Source organism: Anomaloglossus baeobatrachus, chromosome 7 (genome assembly GCF_048569485.1).
Source record: "Anomaloglossus baeobatrachus isolate aAnoBae1 chromosome 7, aAnoBae1.hap1, whole genome shotgun sequence".
NCBI lineage: Eukaryota > Metazoa > Chordata > Amphibia > Anura > Aromobatidae > Anomaloglossus > Anomaloglossus baeobatrachus.
In genome coordinates, this window is record NC_134359.1 from 202,524,994 (window position 1) to 202,547,782 (window position 22,789).

The 22,789-nt window shown below is 50.0% G+C and overlaps 1 protein-coding gene across 4 annotated transcripts in view; it reads right to left on the reverse strand.

The window, feature by feature from the left end:
* NPRL3 (NPR3 like, GATOR1 complex subunit) overlaps positions 1 to 22,789 on the reverse strand; it is a 99,641-nt gene that overhangs the window by 12,054 nt on the left and 64,798 nt on the right. For all 4 annotated transcript variants that reach the window (XM_075319076.1, XM_075319077.1, XM_075319078.1 and 1 more), the window contains 4 exons: positions 22,636 to 22,742; positions 14,836 to 14,965; positions 7,443 to 7,632; positions 2,777 to 2,969 (listed from right to left, as the gene is read on the reverse strand). In XM_075319076.1, coding sequence (XP_075175191.1) covers positions 2,777 to 2,969; positions 7,443 to 7,632; positions 14,836 to 14,965; positions 22,636 to 22,742 — 620 coding nt within the window. The remainder of the gene's footprint in view (positions 1 to 2,776; positions 2,970 to 7,442; positions 7,633 to 14,835; positions 14,966 to 22,635; positions 22,743 to 22,789) is intronic.

A 22,789-nucleotide genomic window follows, 5' to 3' on the forward strand; every position in this document is an offset into this window, starting at 1 on the left:
CCGCGCCGCAGTTTCCCATGGCAGCGGCGGTTAGCGCGGTAGCCCCTACATATAAACACACTCAGCGACGCTGAGTGTATAATGGCACAGTTTAACCCGGTCAGCGCCGCGGTCCCCGGTGCACTAGCACACCCAGCAAAGCTGAGGTGTTGCCGTGCGCGGTCCCCACAGGGATACAGAGTACCTTCACGTAGCAGGGCCATGTCCCTGAACTGTACCCGGCTCCTATCCAGCAGGCTCCACAGGAGTTGTGGATGAAGCACGGTCTCAGTGCCTGGAGACCGATAGGATCCCACTTCACCCAGAGCCCTGAGGGGGATGGGGAAGGAAAGCAGCATGTGGGCTCCAGCCTCTGTACCCGCAATGGATACCTCAACCTTAACAACACCGCCGACAAGAGTGGGGTGAGAAGGGAGCATGCTGGGGGCCCTATATGGGCCCACTTTTCTTCCAACCGACATAGTCAGCAGCTGCTGCTGACTAATCTGTGGAGCTGTGCTGTGCGTGTCTGACCTCCTTCGCACAAAGCAAAAAAACTGAGGAGCCCGTGGGAGCACGGGGGGTGTATAGGCAGAAGGGGAGGGGCTTAACACTTTTGAGTGTGGTGCTTTGTGCGGCCTCCGGAGGCATAGCCTATACACCCAATTGTCTGGGTCTCCCAATAGAGCGACAAAGAAATCTATTTCTCGTAGTCTTCATTGGGGGGCACAGAACCATGGGATATTCTGCTGCCACCTGGAGGTTGATACTAGTATTACATAGAATTAAAGATTGCTAGGGAGGAGCCAGACTATACCGCGCCTTCTATCATCAGACCTTGTCAGTTTAGTGTGAAATCGGTATGAGAAGCCAAAAGGAATTAAAGCATGAAAAAAAGAGAATCTTATTAAGCTCAGAAAAAAAAAAGTAAATGCAACCAAGGGTGGGGGCTGTCGCCCAATGAAGAGTATGAGAAACAGATTTTACAGCAAGTGCCAAAATCTACTTTTCTCGTTCTTCTCATTGGGGGACACAAAACCATGGGACCAAAGCTGTCCATGGGGGGCATGAAAACCAAATATACGGTTACCACAAAAGTTTTTTACTTCTGCCCAAGTTGCCACCGGGGCAACGGTCGTCTGCAGCATCTTCATGCCAAGATCTGCATCTGCAGAAGCAAAAATGCAGACCCTTTAAAGCTTACTAAGTTAACTACAGGCCTAAAAACTGTCTGAGACCCAGACATCAGTCGCCTCCAACTGACACGAGACAAAACTGATGAGGCTTGATGCTAGCAGGCGAGGTGTAATCTGCAGGGGAGGAACCAATCGTTAATGCTATGTAATGCACAGCAGTGTCAGCCTCCAGCAGACTACACCATGGGTCTGTGTCCCCCAAGGAGACGAACGAGAAAAGGCTTTGACATCCTCCTTCACAGATGTGCAGTAGAATGAATAGCTCTGATAGCACAGCTTCTACAGCATCAGTGCTGTGTGAGCAGACCGTGTCACAGCTAGGATCCCTGCCTGTCTATATACATGACAGACTCAACCACATGCAATGGAAAATAGTTTCCACTTAGCAGATGCTTGCTTTAACAGTTCGCTTTATCTGACAGACCTGTTTTCATTATCATTTTTTTCCTGTGGCTGTACATTTACTTTCCATTATGAGCGGCAGACAACACCCGGCAGCAGCACATTGCACTGTCACACGCTGATGCTAAACAGAACATTGCGCCTGTAGTTTACAGAACATAAGCAGGGCTGATGCCACCTGCAGCCTCTCATAGTCTCTAGGTCTTCTTCTATAATGTAGCTGGAACAGTAATTCCACTTTTTAAATCGCTATGTTTTTCATATGAAAACTTAATCCCAACTTTTGCAATCCAGCAGCAGTCTCTAACATGACAGATGCCCAGACCAATTCCAAATAGTAAGGTTGGCATTTGTCTCTCTGTTCCGGCTATCCTGTGTGTCAATCTACATACACCAATAGAGAAGATGAATGTCAGTTCAGGGCAATAAAGCCATTGGACATTGGAAAAGCAATGCATGTTCTGGAAGTAACATGAAGAAGGTTCTAGCACCTATAATGCATACAGAAATCACGATCTCAAAAAGAGTGGCTGGCATGTTACAGAACATAAGTAGCTGGATAGTTCCTTGACATCGTAGACTGGTTATATCTGACTGTGAAAGGTGAGAGCAGCAAGATCTTCCCTCTTCTTCAGGTTATGTGTGAATGGACAAGAAAACGTATAGGTAACCTATTACAATGTAAATGCAGTCCAATCTGTAGGCATCATGCTATAGAGGAGGGGGATCCAAACAGATTGATATACAGTTTAGTGGGAAAATATTCAGCATAATTTGTGTTTTAATCACATAAACCTATTTTTCTGAGATTTTCAGTCCAGTGTGGGGTCCAGCCATCGCCGTATGTACACAATGAATAAAACACAGGTTATATCAAGTCTTTTTTCAGAAAACTACGGCCCCTATTCATCAAAGCTTTGACGCCAGGATATTGGGGTAAAAACCTTTGACAAGTCGCTATATTTTAGAGCAATGAAAGGCTGTGCTAACATTTTGTGACTCCAGGAGTTTTCAGGCCATTTTCGCTCAGATACAACAAAGTGGGCAGAGCTGTGACGGGTCGTGATGACCGCCGCTCATATTCATGATGAGCTTTACACAAAGGCTCCAATATCAGCCGGGTAATAACGGATTGATATCTCTACAATTCATTACTTTCATACAGTCACTCAATTCGTAGCATCTATAATCCTCCTTACCTTGCAAACATTTTCAGGTCCTCTGGATTTTGAGCAGCCGGCACGCTGAGAATGGCTTCCCTCTCAGCCTGAGTCAGACTGGCAAGAAGGTTCTCCGTTGCCCTTTTATTGACTGGCGAGTCTCCTCCTGGGAGCAGCTCTGCACTGGAATTGTCCATGCTTGGACTGGTGAGCGTCATATCATCACTACTGGCTGTGGAGTAATACGGAGAGCGCATGGTGACATGCTGACAATTACTGAGTGTTTTTTTTAGGTTTTGCATATATAAACACCACACACAAGGTAACATATATTATGCACTTAAAGACGGTCAACCACCAGGATTTTCATATCTAAGCTAAACCCAGTGCTATACTGGTGCTATCATGCTGATTCTATACATACCTTTAGTTGTGAGATCGGATGTATACTTTTTGAAATACAAGCAAGTAAACTTTGTGAAATGCACTGTTATTTGGCGAGAGATGCAATGGAATATTTAATAGGTGGGTCGGGTTTTGCTAGCTATCCCCACACCCCTGTTTGCCTGTCCTTCCTACCCTTGTGTTCATCTCCGGTGCTGCCTTTGTGAAGACAGTGTGACATCATCTTATCATTTGTGGCCTATGCGAGGGTAACACATGCGCCCACGCGGTCACAAGAGCAGAGGATGAGAGGGTGCATGCGCTGTCCTCGATAGGCCACAAAACAATAAGATTATGTCACACTGTCTTCACAAAGATGGCGCCGGAGATGAACACAAGGGTAGGAAGGACAGGCAGGCAGGCATACAAGCAGACAGATAGGCAGGCAGGAAGACAGGGGCGGGAATAACTAGCAAAAGCCAACTTACTTATTAGATATTCAGTTGCATCTACCAAGAAATAACCGTGCATTTCACAAACTTTACTTGCTTATATTTCAGAAAGTATACATCCGATCTCACAACTAAAGGTATGTATAGAATCAGCATGATAGCACCAGTATAGCACTGGCTTCAGTTTATATATGAAAATCCTAGTGGTTTGCCGTCTTTAAGGGTGGAAACACATCTATGCGAGTAAAATCGGTCTGACTGGGCTGAAAAAAACTCGGCTGATTTTAGTTCACGTTAGGTCCGAGTGCAACGCAAGTGCGATGCTTTTTCTGAATAAATTAATGATTTTACTAGCGTGTGTAATGCGTGTGTAATGCGTATTTTTTACTATGTCATCTGCCATTCAGCGCTGCCACATGGCCGCTGACAGCAGACACAGACAGCCATGCAGCACAGCTTAATGGCAGATGACAGCAGACACAGACGGAGCCGCACGATCAGAATGAACTCGGGTGAACTTCACCCGACTTCATTGTCATGCTGCGGCTCTGTCTGTGCCGCGTCCTGATTAGCGGTCACCTGTGAAGGACTCACCGGTGACCGCTAATCTCCTGAGTGACTGAAGTTAGCAGCCCTCTCTCATACTCACCGATCCCCGGCGCGGCGCTGCACGGCGTTCACACTGCTGAGGCGGCTTTTACTATTTTGAAAAAGCCGGCCGCTCATTAAACAATCTCGTATTCCCTGCTTTCCCCGCCCACAGGCGCCTATGATTGGTTGCAGTGAGACACGCCTCCACGCTGAGTGACAGGTGTCTCACTGCAACCAATCACAGCAGCCGGTGGGCGGGTCTATACTGTGCAGTGAAATAAATAATTAAATAATTAAAAAAAATGGCGTGCGGTCCCCCCCAATTTTAATACCAGCCAGATAAAGCCATACGGCTGAAGGCTGGTATTCTCAGGATGGGGAGCTCCACGTTATGGGGAGCCCCCCAACCTAACATTATCAGTCAGCAGCCGCCCAGAATTGCCGCATACATTAGATGCGACAGTTCTGGGACTGTACCCGGCTCTTCCCGATTTACCCTGGTGTGTTGGCAAATCGGGGTAATAAGGAGTTAATGGCAGCCCATAGCTGCCACTAAATCCTAGATTAATCATGTCAGGCGTCTATGAGACACCCTCCATGATTAATCTGTAAATTACAGAAAATAAACACACACACACACACACACGAAAAAATCATTTATTAGAAATAAAAAACACAAACAAATTCCCTCATTACCAATTTAATAAGCCCCGAAAAGCCCTCCATGTCCGGCGTAATCCACGGACCTCCAGCGTCGCTTCCAGCATGAAGGTGACAGGAGCTGCAGCAGACACCGCCGCTCCTGTCACCTCCACGCAGCAACTGAGGTGAGTATCGCGATCAGCTGAGCTGTCACTGAGGTTACCCGCTGTCACTGGATCCAGCGGTGGCCGCGATTAACCTCAGTGACACCTCTGCAGATCGCGCTACTCACCTCAGTTGCTGCGTGGAGGTGACAGGAGCGGCGGTTTCTGCTGCAGCTCCAGTCACCTCCATGCAGCAAAGCTGGAAGCGACGCTGGAGGTCCGTGGATTACGCCAGACATGGAGGGCTTTTTGGGGCTTATTAAATTGGTAATGAGGGAATTTGTTTGTGTTTTTTATTTCTAATAAAGGATTTTTCAGGTGTGTGTGTGTGTGTTTATTTACTGTAATTTACAGATTAATCATGGAAGGTATCTCGGGGAGACGCCTGACATGATTAATCTAGGATTTAGTGGCAGCTATGGGCTGCCATTAACTCCTTATTACCCCGATTTGCCAACGCACCAGGGCAAATCGGGAAGAGCCGGGTACAGTCCCAGAACTGTCGCATATAATGTATGCGGCAATTCTGGGCGGCTGCTGACTGATATTGTTAGGCTGGGGGGCTCCCCATAACGTGGAGCTCCCCATCCTGAGAATACCAGCCTTCAGCCGTATGGCTGTATCTGGCTGGTATTAAAATTGGGGGGGACCGCACGCAGTTTTTTTTGATTATTTAATTATTTATTTCACTGCACAGTATAGACCCGCCCACCGGCTGCTGTGATTGGGTGCAGTGAGACACCTGTCACTCAGCGTGGGGGCGTGTCTCACTGCAACCAATCATAGGCACCTGTGGGCGGGGAAAGCAGGGAATACGAGATTGTTTAATGAGCGGCCGGCTTTTTCACAATAGTAAAAGCCGCCGCAGCAGTGAGAATGCCGTGCAGCGCCGCGGATCGGTGAGTATGAGAGAGGAGGGGAAAATGACCGACAGACTGTGAGAGAGGGACAGAGATAGTGACGGACCGACAGAGAGAGAATAGAGACCGAGAGGGAGAGACCGACTGACAGAGAATAGTGATTGACAGACATTGAGGCATCGCTCGTTTCCAGTGTTTTAGGAAACATGCGAGAAATGTATTTAGAAAATCGCATGTCACTAGGATGGTGTGAGTGCCGTCCCGTGACATCCGATTATTTACTCGCTCCCATAGACTTGCATTGGAGAGACTCGCAGTAGAAACTCGCAAAAAAGCAGCATGCTGCGATTTTTTCTCAGTCCGATTTGGACTGAGAGAAAAAAAAAAAATCGCCGATGAGAGCTGAATCATTCACTAACGTGTCCGATTCCAATGCGAGAAACTCGCAAGTGAGAAGCAGCCCTAAGGATGCAACTAATTTTTATGTTTCTTCCCAGAGCCATCATTTGTTCTTATTTTTTCATCCACATAGCCATATTAGGGCCTGTTATTTGGAGGACAAACTCTAGTTTTGCATTCACCATTACCACATAATACATGAAAAAAAAAAAAAGCTCCCAAATGACCCCAACTGGTTTATAAAAAAATAAATATAAAAAAAACAACACAAAACCAAAAACCCACAATATTGCCATTGTTTAGGTTTCATTTTTACATTGCACATTGAGTGGTGAAGCTACCCTTGTGGCATGGTTCAACAATACCAATACTAAAAGTGGTTAAAAACAAACAAAACTAGGTTTGTGTTGCCATTTTCTGAGATGAGACCGTCATTTTTTTCTGTGCCGAACTTTAGTTTTTTGGAGTGCATACATTTTTATCACTTTGTATTGCAATATCGGGAGATGAAAACAATGAAAAATGGCAAACGTGGCGTGATAGATACAGCATTACTAAATATGCTTTTTTAATTAGGTTAAGAGCAATTGGCAATTTTTTTTTCACTTAATCAGGTTTTAATTGCCCTAGATTGATTGATTGTACCATATATACACTACAATATAGTTCATTGCAATATATTGCAGTATATATAGTACAAAAGATGATTTCCTATGAAGCCTAGCTCGTGGCTGAGCTTCACAGTACCATCGGGATGGCAGTAATGGCGGCTTCCTGGCTGCCATAGCAAACCATTAACACCCTGGGATCATGCTGTGATTGCGCCACTTAAATAAAATCTCTCAATCTCTGAGAGTGGTTAAACAGCAGCAATCAAAGCTAGAAGGCGTGGAAAGGTGGTAAGTTTTTTGGGGGACATAAAAAGTAATTTCCCAGATGTTTCTGTGGCTCTGCAGCTCAAATCATTCATGTGAATAAATCAAATGCAGGAGCAGACACTGCCGCCTGAGCTTAGATGTCACTACTGAGTTACTAGTTACTACTGTAACAAGGGGACCGTGCTGCTGGTTGAGTCATGGCGGCTGGAACCTCAATAGATCACACCCTAATGGCTTATCCCACGTGTGGCCACCAGCAGGTTACTCTGGTGCTAACAGTGGAGAGTTACCAGACACATGGTGTACTGAATCGTAGTAATAATAATACACATTACTTGGTGAGCCAAAGCTTAGTGCATTGGGTGTGCTTAAACTTCGACCACCAACTCTGGCAGCAAAAGGTGTATCTTCTTCTTTTGACATAGCGGCATCTTCTTTGGGTGGCACCAGGAGACAAACAAATGTGTGGATCTGGATTAGAAGCTGACGCTGAAGCATCCAAATGACCATCTGAATGAGGTGAGGCTGCAGAGAGAACACAAGACAAGTCATGGAGCAAACGTCTTACTCTTAATTATTCTCTTACGTAGAACACAAGACAAAGTAAATATATCAAAGGGATTGTCCCATAAACAACACATGTCATCTACACAGGATAGGTGATAATGTATGAAGGCTGGGGGTATAATTGTTGGGACCCCCCGAATCACGAGAATGGGAGAAGACATAGTAATCATAATAATCCAGTTTGGACATCAGGGTCCAAACTGGTGCAAAAGAAAAGTGGAGTAATGTCCCATATCTACCAATTACACTCCTCCCCTCATTTCCTAAAGTCCCTGTGAAATGTCACAATTTAAAGGGCTTGTCTGGGACTTGTAAAAAAAAAAAAGAGAATTTTGTTTACTTACCGTAAATTCTTTTTCTTATAGTTCCGTATTGGGAGACCCAGACCATGGGTGTTTAGCTTCTGCCTCCAGAGGACACACAAAGTACTACACTAAAAAGTGTAGCTCCTCCCTCTGAGCTTATACACCCCCTGGTGAGCAGACCCAGCCAGTTTAGTGCAAAAGTTGAAGGAGAATAGCCACCCACAAGTAGAACAAAGCAAGAGCTGGAACAACCGGAGACTCTGTCCACGACAACAGCCGGTGAGAACACGCGGAACAAGAAAAAATTGCCAACAGGCAACAGGGAGGGTGCTGGGTCTCCCAATATGGAACTATAAGAAAAAGAATTTATGGTAAGTAAACAAAATTCTCTTTTTCTTTATCGTTCCTTTGGGAGACCCAGACCATGGGACGTTCCAAAGCAGTCCCTGGGTGGGAAATAAACAGAATAAACTAAGAAGTAGGCAGAACCTAACTTCACAAATGGGCGACAGCCGCCTGAAGGATGCGTCTGCCCAAGCTCGCATCTGCCGAAGCATGAGCATGCACTTGGTAGTGCTTCGAAAAGGTATGCAGGCTAGTCCAAGTGGCAGCCTGACAGACTTGAGCCGTAGCCTGGTGCCTAAAAGCCCAAGAGGCACAGACAGCTCTGGTCGAATGTGCCTTGATCCCCGGCGGGGGAGGCACCTGAGTACTCTGGTAGGCGTCTGAAATGGTCGATCTAATCCAACGGGCTAAGGTCGGTTTAGAAGCAGAGAGACCCTTGCGCTGACCTGTGGTTAGCACAAAAAGAGAAGTGCACCGCCTAAGTGCAGCGGTGCGAGACACATAGATCCGGAGAGCACGCACCAGATCCAGAGTATGCAGCGCTTTTTCAAAGCGATGAACAGGAGCCGGACAAAAGGAAGGTAGGGTAATGTCCTGGTTAAGGTGGAAAGGAGAGACCACCTTAGGAAGAAAGTCCGGAGTCGGACGGAGAACCACCTTGTCTTGATGAAAAAACAAAAAAGGTGACTCCGAAGAGAGCGCAGCCAAATCAGAGACTCTCCTGAGGGAAGTAATGGCCACCAGAAAGGCCACTTTCTGTGAAAGACGATACAAGGAAACTTCCCTAAGAGGCTCAAAGGGGGATTTCTGCAAAACCGTGAGGACCAAATTAAGGTCCCAGGGATCCAAGGGCCGCCGGTAAGGCGGAATGATGTGAGACACGCCCTGCATGAAGGTGCGGACCTGAGCCAACCGAGCGAGACGCCGCTGGAACAGAACAGACAGAGCTGAGACTTGTCCCTTGAGAGAGTTGAGGGACAGACTTAGCCGCAGACCGGACTGTAGAAAAGACAGAAGGGTCGGCAAGGAGAAAGGCCAAGGAGGATGGTCGGTAGAGCGACACCAGGATAGGAAAATTCTCCAAGTCCTGTGATAGATCTTAGCGGAGGAAGACTTACGGGCCCGAGTCATAGTGGAGATGACTTCAGGAGGAATACCAGACACCGTGAAAATCCAGGACTTAAGAGCCACGCCGTCAATTTGAGAGCCGCAGAATTCAGGCGGAAAAACGGACCTTGCGAGAGAAGGTCTGGACGGTCCGGGAGATGCCACGGCATCTCTACGGACAGATGGAGCAGGTCTGGATACCAAGCTCGCCTGGGCCAGTCCGGTGCAATGAGGATGACTCGACGGCCCTCCATTCTGATCTTGCGCAGGACTCTGGGCAAGAGAGCTAGAGGGGGAAACACGTAGGACAGACGAAACTGGGACCAGTCTTGAACCAGAGCGTCCGCGGCGAATGCCTGAGGATCGTGGGAGCGAGCCACGTAAACAGGAACCTTGTTGTTGTGACGGGATGCCATTAGGTCCACGTCCGGAGTGCCCCATTTGCGGCAGATTGACTGAAACACTGCCGGGTGCAGGGACCACTCGCCGCCGTCCACGGTTTGACGGCTGAGATAATCTGCCTCCCAGTTTTCCACGCCTGGGATGTGGACTGCGGATATGGTGGACTTGGAGTCCTCCACCCATTGAAGGATGCGTTACACCTCCAACATTGCCAGGCGGCTGCGTGTCCCGCCTTGGTGATTGATGTAGGCAACCGCTGTCGCGTTGTCTGACTGGACTCGAATGTGCTTGTCCGCCAACAGGTGGTGAAAAGCTAGAAGAGCTAGAAGCACGGCTCTGGTTTCCAGCACATTGATTGAAAGGGCTGACTCGGACGGAGTCCAAGTGCCCTGCGCTCTGTGGTGGAGACATACCGCACCCCAGCCGGATAGACTGGCATCCGTGGTGAGGATCACCCAGGACGGGGCCAGGAAGGAGCGCCCCTGGGACAGAGAGAGGGGCCGAAGCCACCACTGAAGAGAGCTCCTGGTCTGTGGCGACAGAGCCACCAGCCTGTGTAAGGAGGAAGGCCGCTTGTCCCAACAGCGGAGAATGTCCAGCTGCAGGGGGCGCAGATGGAACTGGGCAAAGGGGACAGCTTCCATTGACGCCACCATTTGACCCAGCACCTGCATCAGACGCCTGAGGGTATAACGGCGGGGCTTCAGCAGAGAGCGCACTGCCAGTTGGAGGGACTGCTGTTTGACTAAGGGCAACTTCACAAGTGCCGGCAAAGTCTCGAACTGCATCCCTAGGTACGTGAGACTCTGGGTCGGAGTAAGGGTGGATTTGGGAAGATTGACCAGCCACCCGAATTGCGCTCGAGTGGAGAGAGTGAGCGAGACACTCCGCTGACAGTCTGCGCTGGATGAAGCCTTGACTAGAAGGTCGTCCAGGTAAGGGATCACTGCCAACCCCTGTAGGTGCAGAACCGCAATCACTGCAGCCATGACCTTGGTGAATACACGAGGGGCTGTGGCCAACCCGAAGGGGAGAGCCACAAATTGGAAATGATCTTCTCCGATTGCAAAACGTAACCAACGCTGGTGTGAGACTGCAATTGGCACATGCAGATAGGCGTCTCTGATGTCGATGGACGCCAGGAAATCCCCTTGGGTCATTGAGGCAATGACTGATCGCGAAAGTGCCGCACCTGAACATGCTTGTTGAGAAGCTTGAGATCCAGGATGGGCCGGAAAGTACCGTCCTTTTTGGGGAATAGGAAGAGATTTGAGTAGAAACCTCTGAACCGTTCCCGGGCGGGCACCGGTACAATTACTCCGTTGCCCTGCAAGGATGCCACGGCCTGTGAGAAGGCGGCCTTGGAGCAGGGGGGGTTGAGAGAAAAAATCTGTTTGGCGGACTGGAAGAAAATTCTATCCTGTAGCCGTGGGAGATGATCTCTCTCACCCACTGATTGGAGACGTGTTGAAACCAAGCGTCGCCAAAGTGGGAGAGCCTGCCACCGACCAAGGACGTTGCTGGAGCGGGCAGATAGTCACGAGGAGGCTGCCTTAGTGGCAGCACCTCCTGCCGTCTTCTGTGGACGCGCTTTTGGGCGCCAGTTGGATTTCTGGTCCTTGGCTGAGTTAGTGGACGAGGCCGAAGGCTTAGAGGACGACCAGTTGGAGGAACGAAAGGAGCGAAACCTTGACTGATTCCTACCCTGAGCAGGTTTCCTGGCTTTGGTTTGTGGCATGGAAGTACTCTTCCCGCCAGTAGCTTCCTTAATAATTTCATCCAGCTGTTCTCCGAACAGCCGGGACCCAGAAAAAGGTAGCCCAGCAAGGTACTTCTTAGAAGAAGCATCTGCCTTCCACTCTCGAAGCCACAAGATCCTGCGGATAGCGAGGGAATTAGCCGAAGCCACCGCAGTGCGGTGAGAAGCCTCCAGCATGGCAGACATGGCATAGGAGGAAAAAGCTGAAGCTTGGGAAGTCAAGGCAACCATTTCGGGCATAGATTCCCTGGAGAGGGAATGCATCTCCTCTAGAGAAGCAGATATGGCTTTGAGAGCCCACACTGCTGCAAACGTCGAGGAAAACGAGGCCCCCGCCGCTTCATATACGGATTTGGCCAGAAGGTCAATCTGGCGGTCAGTGGAATCCTTAAGGGAGGTGCCATCAGCCACCGACACAACAGTCCGGGCTGAGAGCCTAGACACCGGGGGGTCTACCTTTGGGGTCTGAGCCCACTCCTTGACCACCTCAGGTGGAAAGGGAAAACGGTCATCAGAACCACGCTTCGGGAAGAGTTTGTCAGGACAGGCCCTGGGCTTGGTCACAGCGGCCTGAAAACTGGAGTGGTTAAAGAACACACTCTTTGCCCTCTTAGGCGAGGTAAACTGGTGCTTTTCTGCCTGAGAGGGTTGCTCCTCTGATACTGGCGGATTAAGATCCAGAACAGAATTAATGGAAGCAATCAAGTCACTAAGATCTGAGTCACTTTCGGACAGATCAATGGGGTACATGGAGTTAGCCTCCTGTAAAGGCATCCTCCTTATCCTGCGAGTCCGCTCTTGAATCAGAGCCGCGGGAGGAGGAGGGAGAGGGATCCCTACGTCTCTTCTTAGGAGGACGGGGTCTGGGGCCTGATGATGAATCCTCTGTGAGCTCTGGTCCTGAGAGAGCCCTAGCAGCAGAGGCACCCTGTGAGGGGGGCTGATGCATATTCAGCAAAGTCCTGGACAGAAGTCCCATGGACTCAGCAAAAGACTGGGAGATAGACCTAGAAAAGGATTCTACCCAGGCTGGGGGTTCAGCCACAGGAGCAGGAACAGCCTGAGCGACCACTGGGGGTGAGACTCCAGGCTGTGGCACCGCCAAGGTAGAGCAGGCATCACAATGTGGATAGGTGCTCGGTTCAGGCAGCAGGAGCTTACATGCAGCGCATACAGAGTAAAGCTTTGGAGCCTTGCTCCTCGTGTGAGACATGCTGCTGGAGTGGGGGCTCTGCCAGAGAATGAACCCCAGATATCAGTATATCAGAGGTCCACAACCAGAGCCGGTTGTGGCTTACCAGACCGCTGTGCAGAGCGGTGTTGTGTGCCCTCCAGATCCCTAAGCCCGGACCCCCAAACACAGCACCTCAGCAGGGATGCAGAACGCAGACCAACGCTGAGAGAACTCTGAGAAAATGGCTGCCGGAGCGAAGAGAGGGGGCGGGACTTGCATAAAGAGCGGGATCTGGAGAGCCATAGAGACCTACAGGGGAGGAGACACGCACAGCAGTGGGGAGTGTCCCTCCCCTGTGCAGAACGGCCGCCGGGAGGAGCCACGCTGTCCCTCTGCATGAGTGACATGCTAGGGCAGTGAAACGAAACTAGGCCTCCGGCGAAGCCGGGGCCTAAATTTGAGCGGCGAGGCCGACGCGCAGGCACCATCGGCGCGGTTCTCGGGCGACAGCTAGAGAACTCGCCGGAAATGTCAGAAAATACAATAAGCACACTCTCCCCCAACAATAAAGCACAGGGACCCCAAAATATAAACGTCTCAGGTACTTAGCTGCTGAGACGCAGGGCCATGTCCCTGGGGATGAGTGCTCCGGTCCAGCAGGGTCCTGAAGGGCTGCGGATGGAGACCGGTCTCCTGCCAGGCATGGAGACCGTGCTGGCTCCCACTTCAAGCCAGAGCCCAGGAGGGATGGTGAAGGAGCACGGCATGTAAGGCTCCAGCCTAGGAAATCAACCTTACAACACCGCCGATACAGTGGGGTGAGAAGGGACATGCCGGGGGTCCAGACGTGGACCCACAGTTCTTCAAACTCATTCCAAAAGGGAAAAATCATATGAGAATGCATGTGTGGATGTATGCCTCCTGAACACAAAGCGATAAACTGACTGGGTCTGCTCACCAGGGGGTGTATAAGCTCAGAGGGAGGAGCTACACTTTTTAGTGTAGTACTTTGTGTGTCCTCCGGAGGCAGAAGCTAAACACCCATGGTCTGGGTCTCCCAAAGGAACGATAAAGAAAACTGGCCTGTCCTTAGGATAGATTGTCAATATTTGACCAGGGGAATGTTTGATTACATCGGTGGCCAGATGTCATCAGTTGTGAAAGTGGCTCAGCACAGCTCCATCCATTGCACCGTGGCCAAATACTAGGCATTCGCCCCCCCATTCAAATTAGTAAGTGGTGTATCTGCAGAATCTGGCCACAGCTACTATACAGTTGGCGGGAGTGGTGTAGCTTTGCAAATGAGAACATCCTGAAGCCACTGACACCATGAACAGCTGATCAGCAGGGTGTCACATCCCCACTGATTGATACTGATGACCTAACCTTATGGAGAGGCCATCAATGTAAAAGTGCCGGACAACCCCTTTAAATGTCCACTATTTGTATCAGTTTTGATAAATCTCTTCTAAGGAATTATGTATCAGAACTGTTTAACATCGAATCCTTTTTCCCTTGCCCACAATAACCAGTATCATGATAATGATAGCAGCTGCTCAGTGACTGCTTGTTACGGCCATGTATCTAAGTCAAAAGACATGGATTGAGTCCGGAATGACTGTTCAAACCAAGTGTTGGTGCATCATCTTGTGGCCAATCTTTTAAGTGCATCGTGTCCTCTTCCCCCCTCCCCTCTTCTGTAATTGACAGCTCGGCCTCAGAGCCAGAGAAGGACGGAGATAGATGGAAAACAAGCAGGTGGGAAAGTGCAGTGACATGTCTGGCCCCGCCATGATGCCTTGGTGTGAACAGTCATTCTGTGCTGACAGAGACCCTTTAAGAGAACAAACAAACCTAGAGTAAAATGCCAAATAGTTGTCCCCATAGCTGTATTCATCAGTTTCCAGTACATGTAAGTCCATTACATCCATCATTCTTATCCACAGATTGTAATACTAGTCATGTACACATATGTTGTATGATTAGTTATTACACTTCTGCATTGTGCAGGAGGATCCAGAAATTTTGGTTCAGCAGTGATGACATTATATAGGACATTATCACCTTACCTCTTGCCCCGGTGGGGATAATGGGTTTTTAAATTCCGATAAAGAAACTGGCAGTGAGAACTTGGAAAGAACCGAGGGCAGGTCGTGTGCAGGAAACTGGAGTGAGAACCTCTCTGCCAGATGCGAGTAGCTGGAAGACAGAACGGACCGATCTATATCTTCTGCATGTGACAGACGTGTGCTGTGCTATATGTACATTATCACATTTGTCACACTACAGAGTGCAACTGCCTATAAGACGAAGACAGTAGGAAAAAAACAAAACCTCTCTGGAGGTGTATAGAAATAGAGGGGGTCTATATCACTAATTTCAGTGCACTAGGGCAGAATAGGGAGGTAATAAGGCTTAGGGCACACGGCGAGGAAAACGGTGTGAGTGGAATGCGGGGGGGGGGGGGAAATATCGCATTCCACACAAACCAATGGGGCAACACCCATGAGCGATTATTTTCTTGGCCCTAATTGGATCGAGAAAACAGTCGCAGCATGCTGTGAGTGGAATGCGATCCTGTTCCACTCACATCTATACAAGTGTATGAGAAACATCACACTGCTCTCGCGTTACACCAGTGTACTGCAAGAGTAGTGCGATTCTCACATCAGCCGGCAATGGAGGAGAGAGGGAGATAAATCCCTCCTCAGCGCTGGCCCTCCTCTCCTCAGCGTTGCCCCCCCGCAGCTGAGGTCCGATTGAATGATCGGGCCACAGTCGCATGACCCTCGGCTCCTGCTGTGCTGCCAGCGTGAGCCGAGTGTAATGCAAGAATCACACATAACCCCGTGTGGCCCCATCCTTAATCTAATGTTGGCGTGTTTCTGCAATGTGTATTAATTCTATACATATTATATACATATAGATTTACAGAACACACATTATAGACTCTCTTCAGCGCCCAGATACACAACACCGCTGCACGCACAAGTACATGGAAACTCAATTTTGCTAGATATATACACACAGCTCTGCTAACACACACACACACACACACACACACACACACACACACACACACACACACACATGCATGATCTTGGGACCTGAAAGAGCTGCAGTTTAGTGATGTGCAGACCCTGGTAGCGTCTCTCCCGCCCTGCACCGATCAGTCTGGTCACTGAGCTATAGGACAGCACTATGCTGTTACACAGTTCTCGCAGTGATCGGGAAAGATGCGGTGTCAGTGTTGCCCTTGATAATAGGAAGCTACCTTCAGACTAAAAGACACATTTAACAATTTTTTTGCTTGCTAAAAATATGCATCTTATAGTCCAAAAGAAGGGAATTTTGTTTACTTACCGTAAATTCCTTTTCTTCTAGCTCCAATTGGGAGACCCAGACAATTGGGTGTATAGCTATTGCCTCTGGAGGCCACACAAAGTATTACACTTAAAAGTGTAAGGCCCCTCCCCTTCTGGCTATACACCCCCAGTGGGATCACTGGCTCACCAGTTTTAGTGCCAAAGCAAGAAGGAGGAAAGCCAATAACTGGTTTAAAGACCAATTCAATCCGAGGAAACATCGGAGAACTGAACCATACCACATGAACCACATGTGTACCCGAAAAAACAGAAAAACCCCGAGAAAACAGGGCGGGTGCTGGGTCTCCCAATTGGAGCTAGAAGAAAAGGAATTTACGGTAAGTAAACAAAATTCCCTTCTTCTTTGTCGCTCCATTGGGAGACCCAGACAATTGGGATGTCCAAAAGCAATCCCTGGGTGGGTAAAAGAATACCTCATGATAGGGCCGTCAAACGGCCCTTTCCTACAGGTGGCCAACCGCCGCCTGAATGACTTATCTACCTAGGCTGGCGTCTGCCGAAGCGTAGGTATGCATCTGATAATGCTTGGTAAAAGTAAGTAGACTCGACCAGGTGGGTGCCTGACACACCTGCTGAGCCGCAGCCTGGTGCCGTAATGCCCAGGATGCACCCACGGCTCTGGTAGAATGGGCCTTCGGCCTTGAGAGAACCAGAAGCCCAGTAGAACTGTAGGTTTCAAGAATTGGTTCCTCGATCCCCCGAGCAAGGGTGGATCTGGAAGCTTGCGACTGTTTACGCCGACCAGCGACAAGGACAAAGAGTGCATCCGGGTGGCGCAGGAGCGCCATGCGGGAAGTAGAACCTGAGTGCTCTCACCAGAACCAACAGATGCAAATCTTTCTGAAATTGATGGACTGGACGAGGACACAAAGAAGGTGAGGTGATATCCTGATTGATATGAAAATGGGATACCACCTTAGGGAGAAATTCCGGAACCGGACGCAGAACTACCCTGTCCTGGTGAAGGACCAGGAAGAGAGTTTGTATAAGAGCGTTGCTAGCTCGGAAACTCTCCTAAGAGACGAGAACGTTAGTAGAAGGCCACTTCCCGTGAAAAACGGGAAGGGAGACATCCTTCAAAGGCTCGAAAGGCGGCATCTGGAGAGCAATTAGAACCTTGTTCAGATCTCAGGGCTCAAACAGCCGCTTGTACGGAGTGCTGAGAAGACAAACTCCCCGTAGGAACGTGCGTACCTGAGGAAGTCGTCGTTTCTGAAAAAAATACAGATAGCGCTGAGACTTGTCCCTAAAGGGAACTGAGCGACAACCCATTTTCCTACCTAGATTGCAGGAAGGAAGGAAACATAGACGATGCAACCGGCCAGGGAGAAACACCCTGCGCCGAGCACCGAGATAAGAACATCTTCCACGTCCTGTGGTCAATCTTGGCGGACGTTGGTATGCTAGCCTGTCTCATGGTGGCAACCACGTCCAGAGGTAATCCTAACGACACTAGGTTCCAGGACTCAATGCCACACCATCCGGTTGAGAGCCGTAGAATCCAAATGGAAGAATGGCCCTTGAGACAGCCAGTCTGATTGGTCTGGTAGTGCCCCCGGTTAGCCTACCGTGAGGCACCACAGAACCGAGTACCACAACATCCTCGGCCAATTTGTAGCGACGAGGATGGCGCGGCCGCAGTCGGTCTTGATCTAGCGCAGTACTCTGGGCAACAATGCCAGAGATGGCACCTAAGGGAGCTGGAACTGCGACCAATGCTGAACTAAGGCGTTTGCCGCCAGAGCTCGATGATTGTGAAACCGTGCCATGAAGCTGGCACATTGTTGTTGTGCCGTGACGCCATTAGATCGACGTCCGGCCTCTGTCAGCGGCGCCAGATCTCCTGAAACCCGTCCGGGTGAGGAGACCATACTCTTTCGGCCACACCTCAGCGACTTAGAAAGTCAGCTTCCTAGTTTCCACACTTGGGATGTGAATTGTGGATATGGTGGATGCCGTGTCATCCACCCACATCAAACCTGCCGGACTTCCTGGAAGGCTTGCCGGTTGCGCGTTCTTCCTTGGTGGTTGATGTATGCCACCGCTGTGGAGCTGTCCGACTGAAGTCGGATATGCTTGCTTTCCAATTGCTGTTGGAAGGTTTGTAGGGCAAGATACACTGCTCTGTGTCAAGAACATTGATCTGAAGAGTGGACTCTTGCTGAGTCCACGTACCCTGAGCGCTGTAGTGGAGAAAAACTGCTCCCCACCCTGATAGACTCGCGTCTGTCGTAACTATCGCCCAGGACGGGGATAGAAAGGACCTTCTTTTTGACCAAGAGGTGAGAAGAAGCCACCACCGTAGAGATTCCTTGGCCGCCTGAGAAAGAACGACGACTCTGTTGAGGGACGTCGATTCCTTGACCCATTGGCGGAGAATGTCCCATTGTAGTGGACGCAGTAAAACTGCGCGAAAGGAACTGCCTCCATTGCTACCATCTTACGTAGGAAGTGCATGAGGCGTCTCAATGTGTGCGACTGGTTCTTAAAGAAGAGCTTGCAGCCCGTAGGAATGCTGTTTGTCTAGCGGCAGCTTCACTATCGCTGAGAGAGTAAGAAACTCTATGCCTAGATATGTTATCGATAGGGTCGGGGTCGGATCTGACTTTAAAAAGTTGATGATCCACCCAAAACTCTAGAGAGTCTCCAGCGCAACGTTCGGGCAGAGTTGGCATGTTTCCTAAGAGAGTGCCTTGACAAGTAGATCGTCTAAATACGGGACCACAGAGTGACCCTGAGAGTGCAGGACTGTGACTACTGCTGCCCTGACCTTGGCGAAGACCAGTTGGACTGTCGCTAGCCGGAAGGTAGAGCTACGAACAGAAGGTGTTCGTTTCCTATAACGAAGCGTAGAAACGCTAGTGCTCTGGATCAATCGGCACGTGTGGATAAGCATCCTTGATGCCTAACGATGCTAGGAAATATCCTTGGGACCTTGAGGCGATGACATGGCGGAGGGATTCCATCCGGAACCGCCTGGTGTCCACGAGCTTGCTGAGCATTTTTAGATCCAGAACGGGACGGAACGGCCCGTTGTTATAGGTACCGCAAAGAATTTGGGGTAAACCGTGACCTTGTTCCTGAAGAGGAACGGGGGACATCACTCTTTCTGCCTATAGAGTGCACCCTGTTTGCAGAAGAGCAGCGGCCCGGCCGGGAGGTGTCATTGACCTATGGCAGCTAAATATCGCCAAGGCGGGAGAGCCTGCTACCGACCGAGGCCGCAAGTCATGAGGAAGCCGCCTTGGAAGCGGGTTTTCAGACTGTCGCTTTTTTGGGGCGAGACTGAGCCCGCTAAGAATCTTAGCTCCTCTAATCCTTTTGAGTCCACATTGGACGAGGAAAAAAGGGACCTGCCCGAGCCTCGAAAAAACCGAAAACCCCGACTGCCTCTTGCTCTGTTGGGGTTTGTTGTGTCCGGGCTGAGGAAAGGATGAATCCTTACCTCTGGACTGTTTAATGGTTACATCCAACGCTCACCAAACAGTCGGTCAGCAGAGAAAGGCAACTGGTTAGGCAACCTTTTTTGGAAGCAGATCTGCCTTCCATTCACTTAACGCGTAGACCAGGCTCTGCTTAAAAACACGGAGTAGCGGAGGCTACCGCCGCACGGTTCGCAGAGTCCAGGACAACCTGAATCGCGTAAGAAACAAATGCAGACATTTGAGAGGTTAAGGATGCCACCTGCGGCACAGATGTACGTGTAACCGTATCAATCTGTGTAAGGCAAGCTGAAATAGCTTGGAGTGCCCCAAGGGAGAGAATGCCGGAGCCAACGCCGACAGCCTCATAGATGGCTTTCGACCAGAGATCCATCTGTCTGTCAGCAGCATCTTTGATTTTGCAGTTCCATCTCCCACTGCAACTATGGATCTAGCTACAAGCCTAGAGATTGGAGGATGCCGCTCGGGACATTGGGTCCAGTCCTTGACCAAGTCAGGGGACAGGGATAACATGTATCCTAAGCCGTTTGGGGAAGCGCATATCTGGATAAGCGTGGTGTTCCTGGACTGCCTCTCTGAAGGCAGAGTGGTCCAGAAAAATACATGAAGCTGACTCCTCCACTGGAGGAGCTGTGAGAAATAACCCACATTCTATAGATGGACGCTATAAGATTATTTACTATGGCGTCACAATCAGGTGTATCCAGATTGAGAGCGGTCTCAGGATCAGAATCCTGAGCCGCTACTTCCGCCTCATTACACAGCGAGCCCTTCTGTTAGGACCCTGAGAAACCGAGGCCGCTGATAGCGAGCCCACTTAGGCTGTCTGGGACTGACGTCCTTGCAGAGCCGTGACTCTGGGATGCCTGTTAGTTATTCACACTGAGGGGGGCCATGGATCAGTGATTCAACAGTGCCCATATTGTGAGAGACATGTCCGGACTGCTAGGCTTCTAGTATCATAGCCATAGTCTCAGAAAAACTGTCAGTAAATACTGCAGACACCGTCCTCATCCCCTGGCCATTAGTGCATATAATGGGAGTCTATGTACCTGCCGGCCGTATAGCCGTACATGCTGTACCAGCTGTATAGAAAAACATGTGGTTCTGCACTTTTGTTTTACACAGAGAATATGCTGATAACTCCTCCGCCTAATCCAGGAGGGTATATACAACGTGCGACCAAACAGTGCAATGTATATAGTACAAGCATATCTATAAGTGCACTTCTGCACTAGTGGGGTTAGCACCACAGGTGCTGCTTAACGCCTGTTACAGCGATTGTGTGACTATCAGAATGCCAGGGTCTTCCACACTTGTCTCTGTATCGTACAGAAACTGCACTAATGGCTGCCAGCGTCCTTGTAGAGAAGGAAGCCGTGGGCGTGCCTGAGAAAGTGCGGGAATCCGGATTCACAGTGCACACAGTGAGAGGGGTGGAGTATGCAAAACATACTCCAGCTCTCAGCGCTGCTCTATGCAGCGTCACGCCCCTACCCTGACTGTCAGGGCTGTGGGCGGTAACGAAGGGAGATTAGGCCCAGAAGCCGGGGACTCGAGTTAACAGCGCGGCCGCCGTAAAAGCGCGGGCCGCGCTGAAGTCCCCGGCGCACCACAAGTGCCAGCCGCGCCGCCGTTCCAGCGGCCGGCGCGACCGATTCATAAAAGTGGCCAGCGTCCCGCCCCTCTCCTGACTGGCAGGTCTGGGGGCGGGAACGAACGGAAGCAGGCCGCAAAAGCCGGGGACTCTAGTTATCAGCGCGGCCGCCGTAAAAGCGCGGGCCGCGCTGAAGTCCCCGGCGCACCACAAGTGCCAGCCGCGCCGCTGCCAGCGGCCGGCGCGACCGATTACTGGAAGCGGCCAGCGTCCCGCCCCTCTCCTGACTGGCAGGTCTGGGGGCGGGAACGAACGGAAACAGGCCGCAAAAGCCGGGGACTCTAGTTATCAGCGCGGCCGCCGTAAAAGCGCAGGCCGCGCTGAAGTCCCCGGCGCACTACAAGTGCCAGCCGCGCCGCAGTCCCAGCGGCCGGCGCGACCAGTTCCCATAAATGAGCCTGCTTCAGCGAGGCTGAATGAGGCCATGGCACAGGCGCCGCAGCGCTGATGTCCCCTGGCGCACTACAACACCCAGCATGCTGCGGTGTGAGCGCCAAATGCACGGGGACACAGAGTACCTTGAGGAAGCAGGGCCATGTCCCTGATGTACTCCGCTCCATCCAGCATCTTCTCCAGGGGCTGTAGATGGAGCACGGTCTCAGTGCCTGGAGACCGGTAAATCCCACTTCACCCAGAGCCCTGTAAAAAGGGATGGGGAAGGAATCAGCATGTGGGCTCCTGCCGCCGTACCCGCAATGGGTACCTCAACCTTACAAACACCTCCGACACAGTGGGGTGAGAAGGGAGCATGCTGGGGACACTATATGTGTCCTCTTTTCTTCCATCCGACATAGTCAGCAGCTGCTGCTGACTAAAAAGTGGAGCTATGCGTGGATGTGTTGCCTCCTTCGCACAAAGCACAAAACTGGTGAGCCAGTGATCCCACTGGGGGTGTATAGCCAGAAGGGGAGGGGCCTTACACTTTTAAGTGTAATACTTTGTGTGGCCTCCAGAGGCAATAGCTATACACCCAATTGTCTGGGTCTCCCAATGGAGCGACAAAGAAATACACTATATAAGTATATAGTTACATATTCATAGTCTGAATTATTTTCCACCATTTCCTAATCTGCACATTTCAGTTTTGTTGCATAAATTTGGTGGTACAGAAAGGGGTACAGAGCAAGCCATTACAGATCAGAACTACATAATACTGTAAAGTATGGTGCAGAGCTAGTAAATAGGCCAGTCCCATACCACAGACATCACCATTTATACAAAAGCCGGAGATATGATCGCTGGTAAGAAGGAAAGAGCAGAAGCAGCACACAGTATCTGCTATATCTCCTCCATATATCACTGGCCGTATTCTAGTCTGTCAACTAAGTCTAATTAGATATTATAAAGATTCACAGTCATGCAACCAAATATAACTATACTTACAGGCCAACATTTGCATTTGGGGATAACATGTAGACATTGTTTTCACACAGCGGATAAATGATTATGGCTTTACCCCAGTATACCAAGTGTGCGGCAAGCTGGAATACCTAGAAAGAGTGGCACATAGAAAAGTAATTACATGAGGGGATTCAGC